The 14743-nt window shown below is 40.3% G+C and overlaps 1 protein-coding gene across 1 annotated transcript in view; it reads left to right on the forward strand.

Annotated features, from left to right (window-relative positions):
- The window catches only part of meiob (meiosis specific with OB-fold), a 64436-nt gene that overhangs the window by 44659 nt on the left and 5034 nt on the right, over positions 1 to 14743 (forward strand). Inside the window, exons 11-12 of the mRNA XM_043711309.2 lie at positions 789 to 978; positions 5602 to 5688. Of these exons, the coding sequence (XP_043567244.2) occupies positions 789 to 978; positions 5602 to 5688 (277 nt within the window). The remainder of the gene's footprint in view (positions 1 to 788; positions 979 to 5601; positions 5689 to 14743) is intronic.

Genomic DNA, 14743 nt, shown 5'->3' on the forward strand with positions numbered 1-14743 from the left:
CCCATTTTATGTGGTGTTGTACATGACATAGCAGTCATATATTTAACAGAAAAATATGTATTTTGCATTGCTCTTCTATGTTGCGTGGTCACAATTTGGTAACAAATGTTTACCAGATGCAGGGATTTATTTTACATTGTCAGTAATATTAAATTTGGAGATGTCTTCCCAATAGTAAGGAAAAACTGAAATGATGCCAGAAAACAAATAATATTTTGGCCTGAATATTTCAATATGGAGAGCAGTAAATTACACAACTGAAAATGTCCTAAAACACACATGTGGACAATGCTTAGGCAGGAAGTCTTAACTCATAATTGGTGTTTTATCCTACCCTAATTGCTGCACAATTCTCTCGGACAAGTTGACCATATATTCATGTAAACTAGTGTACTTTTACCCTCTACAGTACATTTCCTGATTTTTAAATGGATTTACTTCCTGCTTTCCTGCTCAGAAGCTTAGTGCCAAGTAAATTAACTAGTATGTCAAAGCCTCTAGAGAATCTGAAATTACAAAAACAAAATGCCAGTTAAAATTGTGCAAAACAAAAAATTGAAGCTACGATTATGATCTCAAGTTGAGGAATTTAATGTTGAATCCAGAACATTGTAACATGACAAATTTAAAGATTAGAAGCGGCTGCTGAAGTTTTAAATAAGTTTCATTATAACAGTGTTCAGGATGGAGTAGGGCGCAGAAGTGAAATAGCAAGCAAGAACTATAAAAGTATTTTGTGTTCCATATGTAATAGGAATTCTAAATGCATAATTCTGTGTTTGTCAAAGTGGCAGGTGCAGATTTTTGATTGATGTTGGTTCAAATGCATGCACAAATCCTTCCTGTTCATCTGACACACTGAATCCCTCAAGTATCATCACCAGTTTTGATTTCTGGCTGGATGTGTCTGACCATACAGGCACTCTTCAATCATGTAACTTATCAGGAAACACAGCTGAAAAAACTCTTGGCTACACAGTAAGTAACTGGTACTTGGAGTTTTGATTAAAGTTGGAATATGACAACTGATAGAGTGTTTTTTTTTAATGTTCTTTATTCCAGTGGTTCACAAACTAGGGTTTGAAGAGATCTTTTGTATATGCTAAGAAATAATAAGATATTTGAGACATAGATCCACCAGTTTTGTTGATATCTGTAAGTAAATATCTGTCTACCAAATAATATTAAAACATTGTCTACATGCTGTACTTCCATTTTGAGGATTATATGGAACTATAATTTAGATTGGAGTGGGGTGGGGTCATGCTATCTGTGTTTACTAATCTATTTGAAAAGGGGACCTTTAACCAAAAGCTTTTACTGCATCACAAATGAATGATGAACTTCAATTACATTGGCCAGGCCAACTGGAAAATTTACATCTCTGGACAAGCAGAGAAGATGTAGGAATGTTGGCTAACCTGAAAGCAGTAGCATTAAAACCAAAAGAAATAAGTCACCTGATCTTTTTCAAAACACCTTATGGATGCAGGTTAAAATTAAAAGTTTCTTTTGCAGATTGTTTATTTAATAAGTTTGCGTTATGCCTGTTCGCTATCAAAAATCTGCATTTACACTTTTCATATTAAAAACAACTCTATATTAAGAATCAGTGTATATCTCATTTTTTCACAGTTAGCTAAATCAATTTTTTGATTTTGCTGTACCTGTGAAAAATAGCATCGCATTTAAATATATATAATAGTCCAAACAGAAAAACAAATAGAATGTTTTTTTTTCTTTTTGAGAATCATTAAAGGACTGTACTACACTAAAAAGTAGAAAGTATTTAATAAGAAAATATTCATGTTTTGTATAGGCACATATTACTTTCTTAAATTATAGCTACACCAGGAAAATCAAATGTCCTTTATTGAAGTCCAGATTTTCAACTTTGTACTTATAATAAATTCAGAATAAAATTTAATTAGCAATATCATAAAACAAAGCTTTAAGATAATTTGTATTTAACATGCTAGTGCTAGCTTTCCTGTGTAAGGACCAGTTTGAAGTGAGAATTTTCCCACAAAGACAATGTTATTTTATATTGGAGTCAGAGCCGCTATTGTTACCCCACATAGAATGGTGTTAAATATAGTCTGATAACATAGTGCTATGGTGTTGAATATAACTGAGAGACTAAAGATAATGATCTACATTGCCAGTCACATTCCTCAATCAAAGCATTTCATTCATAGAGCCATACAAATTGAAACCGACCCTTCGGTCCAACTCGTCCACGTTGATCACATATCCCAATCTGTCCTAGTCCCATTTGCCAGTATTTGGCCCATATCCCTCTAAATCCATTCTATTCATGTACCCATCCAGATGCCTTTTAAATGTTGTAATTGTACTTGCCTCTACCACTTCCTCTGGCAGCTCATTCCATACACACACCACTCTCTGTAAATCTTTCTTCTCTCACCTTAAAACTCTGGAATCAATCTAGCAAATCTCCTCTGAACTGCCTCAAATTGAACTATATTCCTGTTTTTAAAAAAATTCACAATTAATTAATTAAATCACATTCATGTTATTAAAGTTATCTCAGAGAAAGAAAGAAAACTGCAGCCCTTAAGTAAATGTCATCTGGTTCAATCATCCTATTGCAGATGTATTTACAAGTTATACTACCCATATATGAGAAATATATGAGAACATACAGATGCCTAGTGATAATTGCTGCTATTTGTAATGGGGTTTCTTTAGAAAGTTCCTTTAATAAGATTTAAATGATTGATAATATAAAATTATTTTAGTCATAAAGTTTGCATTGTTAACTGCGTGTGTATCAGATAAGGTTCAAAATTATGTCCAGCTGACTAATAATATATACATTAAAACAAACATTACCAGTAGCTTGGACTATTTTTCAAATTCCAGAACACACGGTGGACGTTTCCAATTCCACTATTGCCCACTAGTGGTTTGTATTCTTTGTACGCTGATTTGAGTTATGTAATGGTGTTAGAAAAAATGACAATACTATGACAATAAATTGTCTTATGGATACGGTAAACATTTTACAGGACCCTTAAACACTCAATGCAACTAAAACCATAACCGGAAGTATTTTGTCAAAAGCTGTAATTCTGAAATCATGTGCTTTTGACCATTTTGTAAACAGCAAAATAACTCATTTCCTTGCACAAATGTGAAAGACTTAATATTAACCAGGATGCATTGTGGAATAATTTTGAACTGTAACCAATCCACACACACAAAATATTGTGTTTTTATACAGAAGTATATTTGATTTTTGACTTACAACAGAAAATATTATTTGTATATGAATGAAAATAGTTATGTTTTTTAAAGTAATGTTACACCTTCTAATCCTTTCTTCTGATTTACTCTAAAAAGGGGTGCGAACCTAATTTATATGTAAACCACATTCTTTTACATAATAAACTGGATTCATTTTCAATTAGATATGTTATTTAGACCTAGCTCTTCCACTATCCCTGCCTTTGTGCTTGTTTAAAACCTGTTCCATTTATGATCTTCCCCAGTTTTGATGAAAAGTCATCAATTTGAAACATTTGTTTCTCCAAGGATGGCCTGATACATATTTACAGCATTTTCTGTTTTCATTTCATAGGTAACACTAAAACCCAATACCAAACTTCATGTATTTAACTTGCATTCCATCAACACAAGTGATATAAAGCAGATATACTGCAATTAAATCTGTGCAATTGCAGTAAATGTGCAGTACTCTAGTACTGTAGATCTTCGTAGGTCAAGCATCAAATTACAGACCTCACCTAGAATTGACTTGTTTTAATTGTTTGTCCTTGAGGATCCATGATACCCACATTTCTTTCTAACTTAAGGTGACTTGGGAACAAGAAATGTCAGTGTCAGTGCCAATGGTGTAGCTCCAAGAACAAGGGTGCAGTGCAGGAAAAACTTTAATGATCTATGAGTTAACAAAGTTTGTGAATTTAGTCTTCAAATCATATACCCTAACAATAGCACCCCACAACCTACTCAACTGTTCTACTAGCTGTATCACCATCCCACACCAACAATCAGTACTCAACTCTTCAACTCATATGTTTTATCTCACTCACTCAAAATTAAAACTGTTGCAAAAAACACTGAAGATGAGTGTTTACGAACGAATGCAATCCAATTCTAAACAATCATATGAGGAATGTGTAAACTTAAAAGGTATCAATCAAATATTACGTTTGGATCATCTTGTGTTTGATACATTTGCATTTCGGACATCTTCAAGTGCAGTGTTTAATTTGAATTCATTTTAAAAAATCAGAATCTGGCAGTAATAAAGAATAACAAAAAGCAGAAATGAATTGGGGCTAGATTAAAGCAACAGTTGCAACTTCAGCACCCACTAACTTCATACTTCTTATTCATTTCAAAATGTTCAGCCTGAAGGAAATGTCAGCTGTGCTGTTGATTATTGGCACATCACAGGGGTCAAAATTGTGAGTGACTAGCACCACTTATGGTCAGCCTGCATTACTTATATCTAGCCTTAAAGGTGAATTGCAGTATGTTTGGAACAGATGCTGCCAATTATGCAAGAATTCTTTCTTGGCAAATATTGAGGTTATAGATGCAGATGCATGGTTTTTAGATGTTGCAGTGGTAATCTTACTGGAAAGGATCAAAAGAAACTGTGATATTCAATCCCATAGAAGGCTTCCCAGACAGTCTCAGAAGGCAATGGGAAAAGACTGAATTTAGGTCAAAGCATGAGGACCTGGATATAGTGCTGCAAGAAGTTTAGTGAACTCACGAGTTGCCAAGATCAAAGAATGTATCATCAATTACTATTTTCTACTAACTGCACCAGTAACCTCAAACACTGCATAATTCAATTCCCCATAGCACCTAAACAGACATCTTGCCCCAATGGAGGTCAATATGGTGCTCAACCACAGGCAGCAGGAACTAATTAGAGGCCTGCCTGCAATGATCTAACCCCAATGAAGGAGTGCAGTCATTGTGGCAGACATTATTGGAACAGCCATACTGGCACCATGACCAGCAGCATGACTGAATGAATTGAAAATGACAAGACTTGTACCTAAACCTCTTCACATTACATCACTTGTTATCCTATTCTCTCCGGAGCTTCAACAACTTGTAGCATCTTTGAAAACAGTACTAATAAACACAATTTATTAAACCCAATTTATTTGCCTGGGAGTAATTTAAAGAAGAACCTTAATTTTTTGTTGTATAAATATGCACGGTGGCACAGTGGTTAGCACTGCTGCCTCACAGCACCAGAGACCCAGGTTCAATTCCCGCCTCAGGTGACGGACTGTGTGGAGTTTGCACATTCTCCCCGTGTCTGCGTGGGTTTCCTCTGGGTGCTCCGGTTTCCTCCCACCGTCCAAAAATGTGCAGGTTAGGTGAATTGGCCATGCTAAATTGCCCGTAGTGTTAGGTGAAGGGATAACTGTAGGGAAATGGGTCTGGGTGGGTTGCTCTTCAGCGGGTCGATGTGGACTCGAGCCTGTTTCCACACTGTAAATAATCTAAATATGAAAAAGTTGACTGTTAATTATATGCTTTAAGATTACAAAACTGAATCTGCGTGTTTCATGCTATAATTCCTAGACGGATGAGTTTTGCAGTTTAACAGAAGAGCAGAGAACATCATTAAAATGGAAATTCCTTTTGGAAAGATGCAAGATTTATCTAAAGGTTTGGATCTTATTCATCCTTAATTATTACTCCTTTTATATTTTGCAGCATATTACATACGAAAAAGTCATGCTATTTAAAATAAAAAAGAACAATATTTTGTTGTAATGCAAAACTGCCTCCTGTAAAGGAACTATTCGTTGTCCATGTTGGTCTCAGTGTACTGGTTATATAATCGTTACATAAATGGCAAATCGAGTCCTTTAGAAAGTCCAAACTTCATGAAGAAACCCAATTTGAATCCACCAAGAAAGAATATGGGAAAGGAAATCTTCAGTCCACTTCCTCCATTCAAGGTATATCCTCATCTTGCTCCAGGGATGAAATATCTTCTACAGTGTTCAAACAAAGGGACAGCAAACCGGGACAAATCAGATTTGCTGACACTGAACACCATGAAATTCAAATCTTTTATGTTTGAACCTTCTCCATATCAGGCCTCTTTCCCCCAAACTCCCCTTTTCCTACAGAAAGGGTCCATTTGACATCACTGCCTGCCCTGCTCTGTGCCCTCCCTCACTTTTGCTATCTGCTGCTTTGTTCCACAGTTCATTGCTTGAGATTTGCTGTCCTGGCAACTACACATCACACAGTGATCATTTGCTATGCATTTTCATGTTTAGCAGGTTCGGTTGTGCCATGATGGGTACAATGGTCATTTCCACGTTAGTGGCAGCATTCGCTTCTTGTATCAGTCAGCTGGGCAAATGATGAGGGATGGGGTGATATTCTGCATTTCCTCACAGGGACCTTCGTGGCCTCTTAACCTGTACAGGTACCTACCATGGCATCTGGGCTCTGTGGTGAATCACACTCACTGGGGTCTAACTTAGTCAGGTCTCCAGGAGTCTTGTGATTGACAAAATGTGTTGAATCAGTTTCTGCGTCTTGATCGGTCTTCCCAGTACCATTTTCCAGGACTGGAGAAGGCCTTCTCTCATAGGATACCGCCCTTGGATTCACAACTCACAAGTCACTACAAAATTTCACATCATATGTACTAGCCTTCACCACTTCCTCTGGCAGCTCATTCCATACACACACACCACCCTCTACGTGAAAAAGTGGCCCCTCTCACCTTAAACCATGCCCCTCATGATTTTATAAACATTTGTAAGGTCATCCTTGAGCCTCTGACATTCCAGGGAAAATAGCCCCAACCTATTCAGCATTGATCAAACCCTCCAACCCTGGCAACATCGTTGTAAATCTTTTTTGAACCCTTTCTAGTTTCACAACATACTCCTGTAAGAGGGAAGCCAGATGGGATACCCTGAACTGTTATGTTCCCAGTTGAGGGAGAATGATTGTAATAAAGTTAATTTATAAAGGATCCTTTCTCTTGTGGATACCTTTCTTGCAAACACAAATAAACCTCATTTTTAAAAGTAGCCAGTTTAAATACACTTGTCTTGCTTTTTAGCATACCTTCAGAGCCACATTGCTTGTCATGGTGATCCACCAAGATTAGTCCAGGGGCCAGGCAAGTTGCTGTCTGAAACTATGCAACGTCAATCTCACACCTGTACCATGTGCCAGAAGTAACAACTGCATGTGCTTCAACCAAATGGCCATGTGTCAAAATCTGAGGAGTGAGGGGAGGGTTTTTTAAAATTTATTCATTCACAAGGTAACAGCGTCGCTGGCTAGGCCAGCATTTATTGCCCATTCCTAATTGTCTAGAGGGCCGCTAAAGGTCGACCACATTGCTGTGGTCCTTGGAGTCAATGTAGGCCAGACCAGGTAAGGATGGCAGTTTTCTTCCCTAAAGGACATTAGTGAATCAGATGGGATTTTCCTGACAATCGGCAGTGGAGTCGCAGTCATTGTTAGACTCTTAATTCCAGATTTTGTTTTTAATTAATTTCAAATTCCACCATCTGCAATGGCAGGATTTGAACCTGGGTCTCAGGATTAACAGTCCAGCAATAATACCACTAAGCTATCACCTCCTCCTGTGGTAGTCCTTAATTAACTTAAAGGAGACACCCTCCTCTCAGGGTGTCATAGAGTCATTAGAGATGTACAGCATGGAAACAGACCCTTCGGTCCAACCCGTCCATGCCGACCAGATATCCCAACCCAATCTAGTCCCATCTGCCAGCACCCGGCCCATATCCAACCAAACCCTTCCTATTTATATACCCATCCAAATGCCTTTTAAATGTTGCAATTGTACCAGCCTCCACCACATCTTCTGGTAGCTCATTCCATACACGTACCACCCTCTGCGTGAAAAAGTTGCCCCTTAGGTCTCTTTTATATCTTTCACCTCTCACTCTAAACCTATGCCCTCTAGTTCTGGACTCCCCAACCCCAGGGAAAATACTTTGTCTATTTATCCTATCCATGCCCCTCATAATTTTGTAATCCCCCATACGGTCACCCCTCAGCCTCCAACGCTCCAGGGAAAACAGCCCCAGCCTATTCAGCCTCTCCCTGTAGCTCAGATCCTCCAACCCTGGCAACATCCTTGTAAATCTTTTCTGAACCCTTTCAAGTTTCACAACATCTTTCTAATAGGAAGGAGACCAGAATTGCATGCAATATTCCAACAGTGCCTAACCAATTTCCTGTATAGCTGCAACATGACCTCCCAACTCCTGTACTCAATACTCTGACCAATAAAGGAAAGCATACCAAACACCTTCTTCACTATCCTATCTACCTGCAACTCCACTTTCAAGGAGCTATGAACCTGCACTCCAAGGTCTCTTTGCTCAGCAACACGCCCTAGGACCTTACCATTAAGTGTATAAGTCCTGCTAAGATTTGCTTTCCCAAAATGCAGCACCTCGCATTTATCTGAATTAAACTCCATCTGCCACTTCTCAGCCCATTGGCCCATCTGGTCCAGATCCTGTTGTAATCTGAGGTAACCCTCTTCGCTGTCCATTACACCTCCAATGTTGGTGTCATCTGCAAACTTACTAACTGTACCTCTTATGCTCGCATCCAAATCATTTATGTAAATGACAAAAAGTAGAAGGCCCAGCATCGATCCTTGTGGCACTCCACTGGTCACAGGCCTCCAGTCTGAAAAACAACCCTCCATCATCACCCTCTGTCTTCTACCTTTGAGCCAGTTCTGTATCCAAATGGCTAGTTCTCCCTGTATTCCATAAGATCTAACCTTGCTAATCAGTCTCCCATGGGAAACCTTGTCGAACGCCTTACTGAAGTCCATATAGATCACATCTACTGCCCTGCCCTCATCAATCTTCTTTGTTACTTCTTCAAAAAACTCAATCAAGTTTGTGAGACATGATTTCCCACGCACAAAGCCATGTTGACTATCCCTAATCAGTCCTTGCCTTTCCAAATACATGTACATCCTGTCCCTCAGGATTCCCTCCAACAACTTGCCCACCACCAAGGTCAGGCTCACCGGTCTATAGTTCCCTGGCTTGTCTTTACTGCCCTTCTTAAACAGTGGCACCACGTTTGCCAACCTCCAGTCTTCTGGCACCTCACCTGTGACTATCGATGATACAGATATCTCAGCAAGAAGCCCAACAATCACTTCTCTATCTTCCCACAGGGTTCTCGGGTACACCTGATCAGATCCTGAGGATTTATCCACCTTTAACCGTTTCAAAGCATCCAGCACATCCTCCTCTGTAATCTGGACATTTTGCAAGATGTCACCATCTATTTCCCTACAGTCTATATCTTCCATATCCTTTTCCACAGTAAATACTGATGGAAAATATTCATTTAGTATCTCCCCCATTTTCTGTGGCTCCACACAAAGGCCGCCTTGCTGATCTTTGAGGGGCCCTATTCTCTCCCTAGTTACCCTTTTGTCCTTAATATATTTGTAAAAACCCTTTGGATTCTCCTTAATTGTATTTGCCAATGCTATCTCATGTCCCCGTTTTGCCCTGCTGATTTCCCTCTCAAGTATACTGCTACTTCCTTTTACTTTTCTAAGGATTCACTCGATCTATCTTACATATGGTTCCTTCTTTTTCTGATCCAAACCCTCAATTTCTTTAGTCATCCAGCATTCCCTATACCTACCAGCCTTCCCTTTCACCCTGACAGAAATATACTTTCTCTGGATTCTTGTTATCTCATTTCTGAAGGCTTCCCATTTTCCAGCCATCCCTTTACCTGCGAACATCTGCCTCCAATCAGCTTCTGAAAGTTTTTGCCTAATACCGTCAAAATTGGTCTTTCTCCAATTTAGAACTTCAACTTTTAGATCTGGTCTATCCTTTTCCATCACTTATTTAAAACGAATAGAATTATGGTCGCCGGCCCCAAAATGCTCCCCCACTGACACCTCAGTCATCTGCCCTGCCTTATTTCCCAAGTGTAGGTCAAGTTTTACACCTTCTCTCGTAGGTACATCCACATACTGAATCAAAAAATTGTCTTGTACACACTTAAGAAATTCCTCTCCATCTAAACCTTTAACACTATGGCAGTCCCAGTCGATGTTTGGAAAGTTAAAATCACCTACCATAACTACCCTATTATTCTTATAGATAGCTGAGATCTCCTTACAAGTTTGTTTCTCAATTTCCCTCTGACTATTGAGGGGTCTATAATACAATCCCAATAAGGTGATCATCCCTTTCTTATTTCTCAGTTCCACCCAAATAACTTCCCTGGATGTATTTCCAGAATATCCTCCCTCAGCACAGCTGTAATGCTATCCCTTATCAAAAATGCCACTCCCCCTCCTCTCTTGCCTCCCTTTCTATCCTTCCTGTAGCATTTGTATCCTGGAACTTTAAGCTGCCAGTCCTGCCCATCCCTGAGCCATGTTTCCATAATTGCTATGATATCCCAGTCCCATGTTCCTAACCATGCCCTGAGTTCATCTGCCTTCCCTGTTAGGCCCCTTGCATTGAAATAAATGCAGTTCAGTTTATTAGTCCTATCTTGTCCCTGCCTGCCCTGACTGTTTGACTCACTTCTGTTCTCAGCTGTACCTGTCTCAGATCGATTTCTTTCCTCACTATCTCCCTGGGTCCCACACCCCCACCTTACTAGTTTAAATCCTCCCAAGCAGTTCTAGCAAATTTCCCTGCCAGTATATTAGTCCCCTTCCAATTTAGATACAATCTGTCCTTCTTGTACAGGTCACTTTTACCCCAAAAGAGATTCCAATGATCCAAAAATGTGAATCCTTCTCCCATACACCAGCTCCTCAGCCGCGCATTCATCTGCTCTATCCTCCTATTCCTGCCCTCACTAACTCGTAGCACTGGGAGTAATCCAGATATTACTACCCTTGAGGACCTCCTTTTTAAATTTCTGACTAACTCTCTGTAATCTCCCTTCAGAGTCTCAACCTTTTCCCTTCCAATGTCGTTGGTTCCAATGTGGACAATGACCTCCTGCTGGCCCCGTGAGAACATTCTGCAACCTCTCTGAGTCATCCTTGATCCTAGCACAAGGGAAAAACACGCCATTCTGCTTTTTCTCTGCTGGCCACAGAAACATCTGTCTGTACCTCGGACTACAGAATCCCCTAGCACAATTGATCTCTTGGAAGCCAAAGTACCCATCGTTGCATTAGAGCCAGTCTCAACACCAGAAACTTGGCTGTTCGTGCTATGTTCCCCTGAGAATCCATCACCCCTTACATTTTCCAAAACAGCATACCTGTTTGAAATGGGTATATCCACAAAAGACTCCTGCATTAGCTGCCTACCTCTCTTACCCTTCCTGGAGTTCACCCATCTCTGTATCTGAGACTTTCCCCCCCTTCCTATATCTGCCATCCATCACATACTGTTGCTGTTGCAAATTCCTCATTGCTTCTATCTGTCTCTCCAACCGATCCACTCACTCTGACAAGATTTGCACCCAACAGCATTCATGGCAGATATAATCCGCAATAACCCTTAAACTCTCTTTAAACTCCCATGTGTCCTGGCATAGTAAACCAAAGGTAGCCTCCAATATCAGCCCAGGGATTGGATACGGTGAGGTAGTCCTTGTGGACTTGAATCAGCCCTGGGCCCAGTGCAAACTGTCCAGGGAGTCATGGTAAGTCAGTCAGGAGCCACACAAAGATCAGTCAAGAATCTAGTCAATCATCAGTTGGGGCTTCTGGCTACAAATCAGTCCTGGGGATCCATCCACTTAAAAATCATTGAGGGTTTATCAGGGGCCACTTCTGTGACAGGGAAGCTGAGGAACTCCAACAATTGTGGGGAATGGAAGCTGCATGCTGAGATGCAGAGGTGATAACAAATGTGATTCTATATTGACCCTGCAGAGACTAGAGAGACTGAGGAAGTATAGTGCAGGAGGGTGGTCATTGATAGTTAGCAACACCCTAGTTCCAGTGAGAGGGTAACGCAGTACTGTATCTGGCATGTGGACTCTATATGCCTGGGATTAATGAGTTAAAGTGGGAAGGTAGAGTTAGAAGGTGGGATGGGAACCTGGAGAAGTTTAAAATTAAATGGGGTTGGCAGCATTGGCTACCAAAAAGGAATGTGTACATTTTGGGGGGTTCACCAAGTATAAGAGACTGAGACTTATTAAACACAGCCACTGTTTCTTTCCATTGTGAGGCAAATAACAAGTGCATAATGGAGCTGAAAATGGCTGCCACCACCCCCAGTATGGGCGGGGTAAATATTCCATTCTGTGAGGAACTGGGCTTTTGAGTGATGCGAAGCTTTTCAGAAGACAACAGCATTGCATAGACATCCATTCAGTACAGGTGCAAGACACCTGAGTGCACTACGTGCAATATGAATCTTAGGCATTAATTCACAATCTTGACTCAATCTTGACTTGCAGCATCAAGAATCAATTTCACTAATGACTGTGATGCAAAGGCAGGAACAGCTAACTTCACACTTCAAATCATTAACCATGATATAGCTCTGAGGATGGTTAGGCTCTGTACCATCAATTTTGTAGTTATTACTAGATAGTTATTTACTCACAAAGTTGATGAAAAATGAACATATATTTATAACTCAGAACTTGTTTAGGGCAAAGTGTCATCTAAGCCACTCATGTCCTTTCAAAAGATTATCTTCCTTTCCTTCCCACTATGTCTCAGTTCTGGCCCAGGGTCTGCAGCTGAGGCAGAGGGATCCTGCCTTACAGTGGTCTTGAAGTTTGGTAAAATTGAATCTAACCAGACATCAGCTAAGTGCCCATTTTGGTAAGTTTCATGCTGGGTTTCTTTCCATAAACACAGCAGGTTTTCTCCCATACTATCTTCCCAAATTCACTTCATTAACTATCTACCATGCCCCTTTGACATCCACTCGCTTTACAGAGGAACCTCAATTATCCAAACAAGATGGGCGGACACTATTTCATTCGGATAATTGATTATTCAGTTAATTGATTCAATGCCTCCCTCTGGGGCTCAGAGTTTTCTGACGTTTCCCTTTTCCTCACTGTGCCTACCTTGCTCCCTCTCTCTGTCTCAGAGTTTATTTCTGAGCAGACACACACTAGAGTGTAAAGGACCTGCAGCATTGCTGAAATCCCCCTTCATCAGTTCAATGGGATTAACACAGTGAGTGAGCACTTGCTAAGTCCGCTCCCCTATCAGAAGAATAGACAGCAGCACACAGCATGCGTCCCCTGGCCGACCCAGCCACTGCACTCCTTCGGGGCAGCTGGACTGGACACCAACAGCAAGACTGCTGCTACCTTTGTGGGGTGAGTCTCAAAGGTGCGCACGCGCGCACACACACACACACACAGTCATACACAAACATGCAACTTTTTACTGCAACTTATTGACAAGTTCCACCTCTGCCCTGTACAAGATAATCTGCAGAAGGGGGGTTTAGGTATCCACATTATTCAGTGGCTCGGAAAATTTAGTCCATTCTTTCTAAAGCATTGGACTGAATTTTACCAAAAATAGGCTAAGTTTCAATTTCAGGGAGTGTTATGGAGGATTGCTCTCTGTCAACTCTAACAAGTTATCTCTCATCATTCTCCAAAACTCACTTACCTACTCACAACTTTATGGCACCATACTCATCCTGTCTTCTATCTCACTACAGACAGAAGTACCATCACTGCCTAGAACACCCTGGAATCCCAGTGCCAGTACCACTTCTAAGGTCCAGTGCACCAGGTCAAGTATTGCCATCCAGGAATTCCCCTTCACCATGCATATAGAATAGAAGCAAAAAATAAACACTTCTCAGAGTGTGTAGTGGGCACAGCTGACTTCATTGTAACTAAAAGTGCACATTCATAAAGGTCCTGCTTTCAATAATAAGTTACACATTTTGGGCTCAATGCAATTTTAAAACGCTGTCTCAGGGCATGCTCTTCTGTCCCAATGCCCGGTGTAGCCTAATATCTCATTGTTCAGTGGGGGACCATCACATACTGTACTGGAAAGCCTTAAAATTATTGAAACTCTTCACTTCTTTTCAGCAACAGCAAAAGTGAACAAAATCAAACAAAAGCTGCATTTGCCTCTCAGAACAGAGAGGGACCACTTTCTTTTCAAGCAAAATCAAATTTACAATAAATGAGTGATAACTGCACCCAGCTGAAATCTATTTGAACTGAATACCAATTCAGTCCTGTCTGGCTTTTTGTACCTGACACTATACCACTCTCACATTCGAAGATGATGTTCCTCCTGCTCAATGACTTCATCTTCCTGCTCAGAAGGTTGCAGCCATTTTCCCAGCTCTTCACTGTCTACCACACCCCTCTGCTAGCTGCCATTTTGCAGAGCACAGCATACAATGATTATTCAAACTGTACTTATACTGTAATTCTACTGTAAGGCTCCCCCGAAAATCAAGCCTTATCGTCAGCAAATCTATCACCTGCCTCATGAAGGCACTAGTTGAAAAATAGGCTTCATTGTATCAGTCGTGAGTCATCAGCCATGGTTACAGAGGATAGTCCTGGTCTCTGAGTAATCATCTTTGAACCTGGAAACAAAACAATAATATGGGATTTCTCAGGGATATAGGCATCAAGGAAGCTCCTAGATTACCTGGCACAGACTTCTGATGAGCACAGAAGATTTCTAATTTGTGGAATGGAATATTTTTCTGTTCATGAAGTCATCTGCAGTATGATTTGG

Source organism: Chiloscyllium plagiosum, unplaced genomic scaffold (assembly GCF_037043375.1).
Source record: "Chiloscyllium plagiosum isolate Xiang-an unplaced genomic scaffold, Cpla_swu_hap1 HiC_scaffold_20, whole genome shotgun sequence".
NCBI lineage: Eukaryota > Metazoa > Chordata > Chondrichthyes > Orectolobiformes > Hemiscylliidae > Chiloscyllium > Chiloscyllium plagiosum.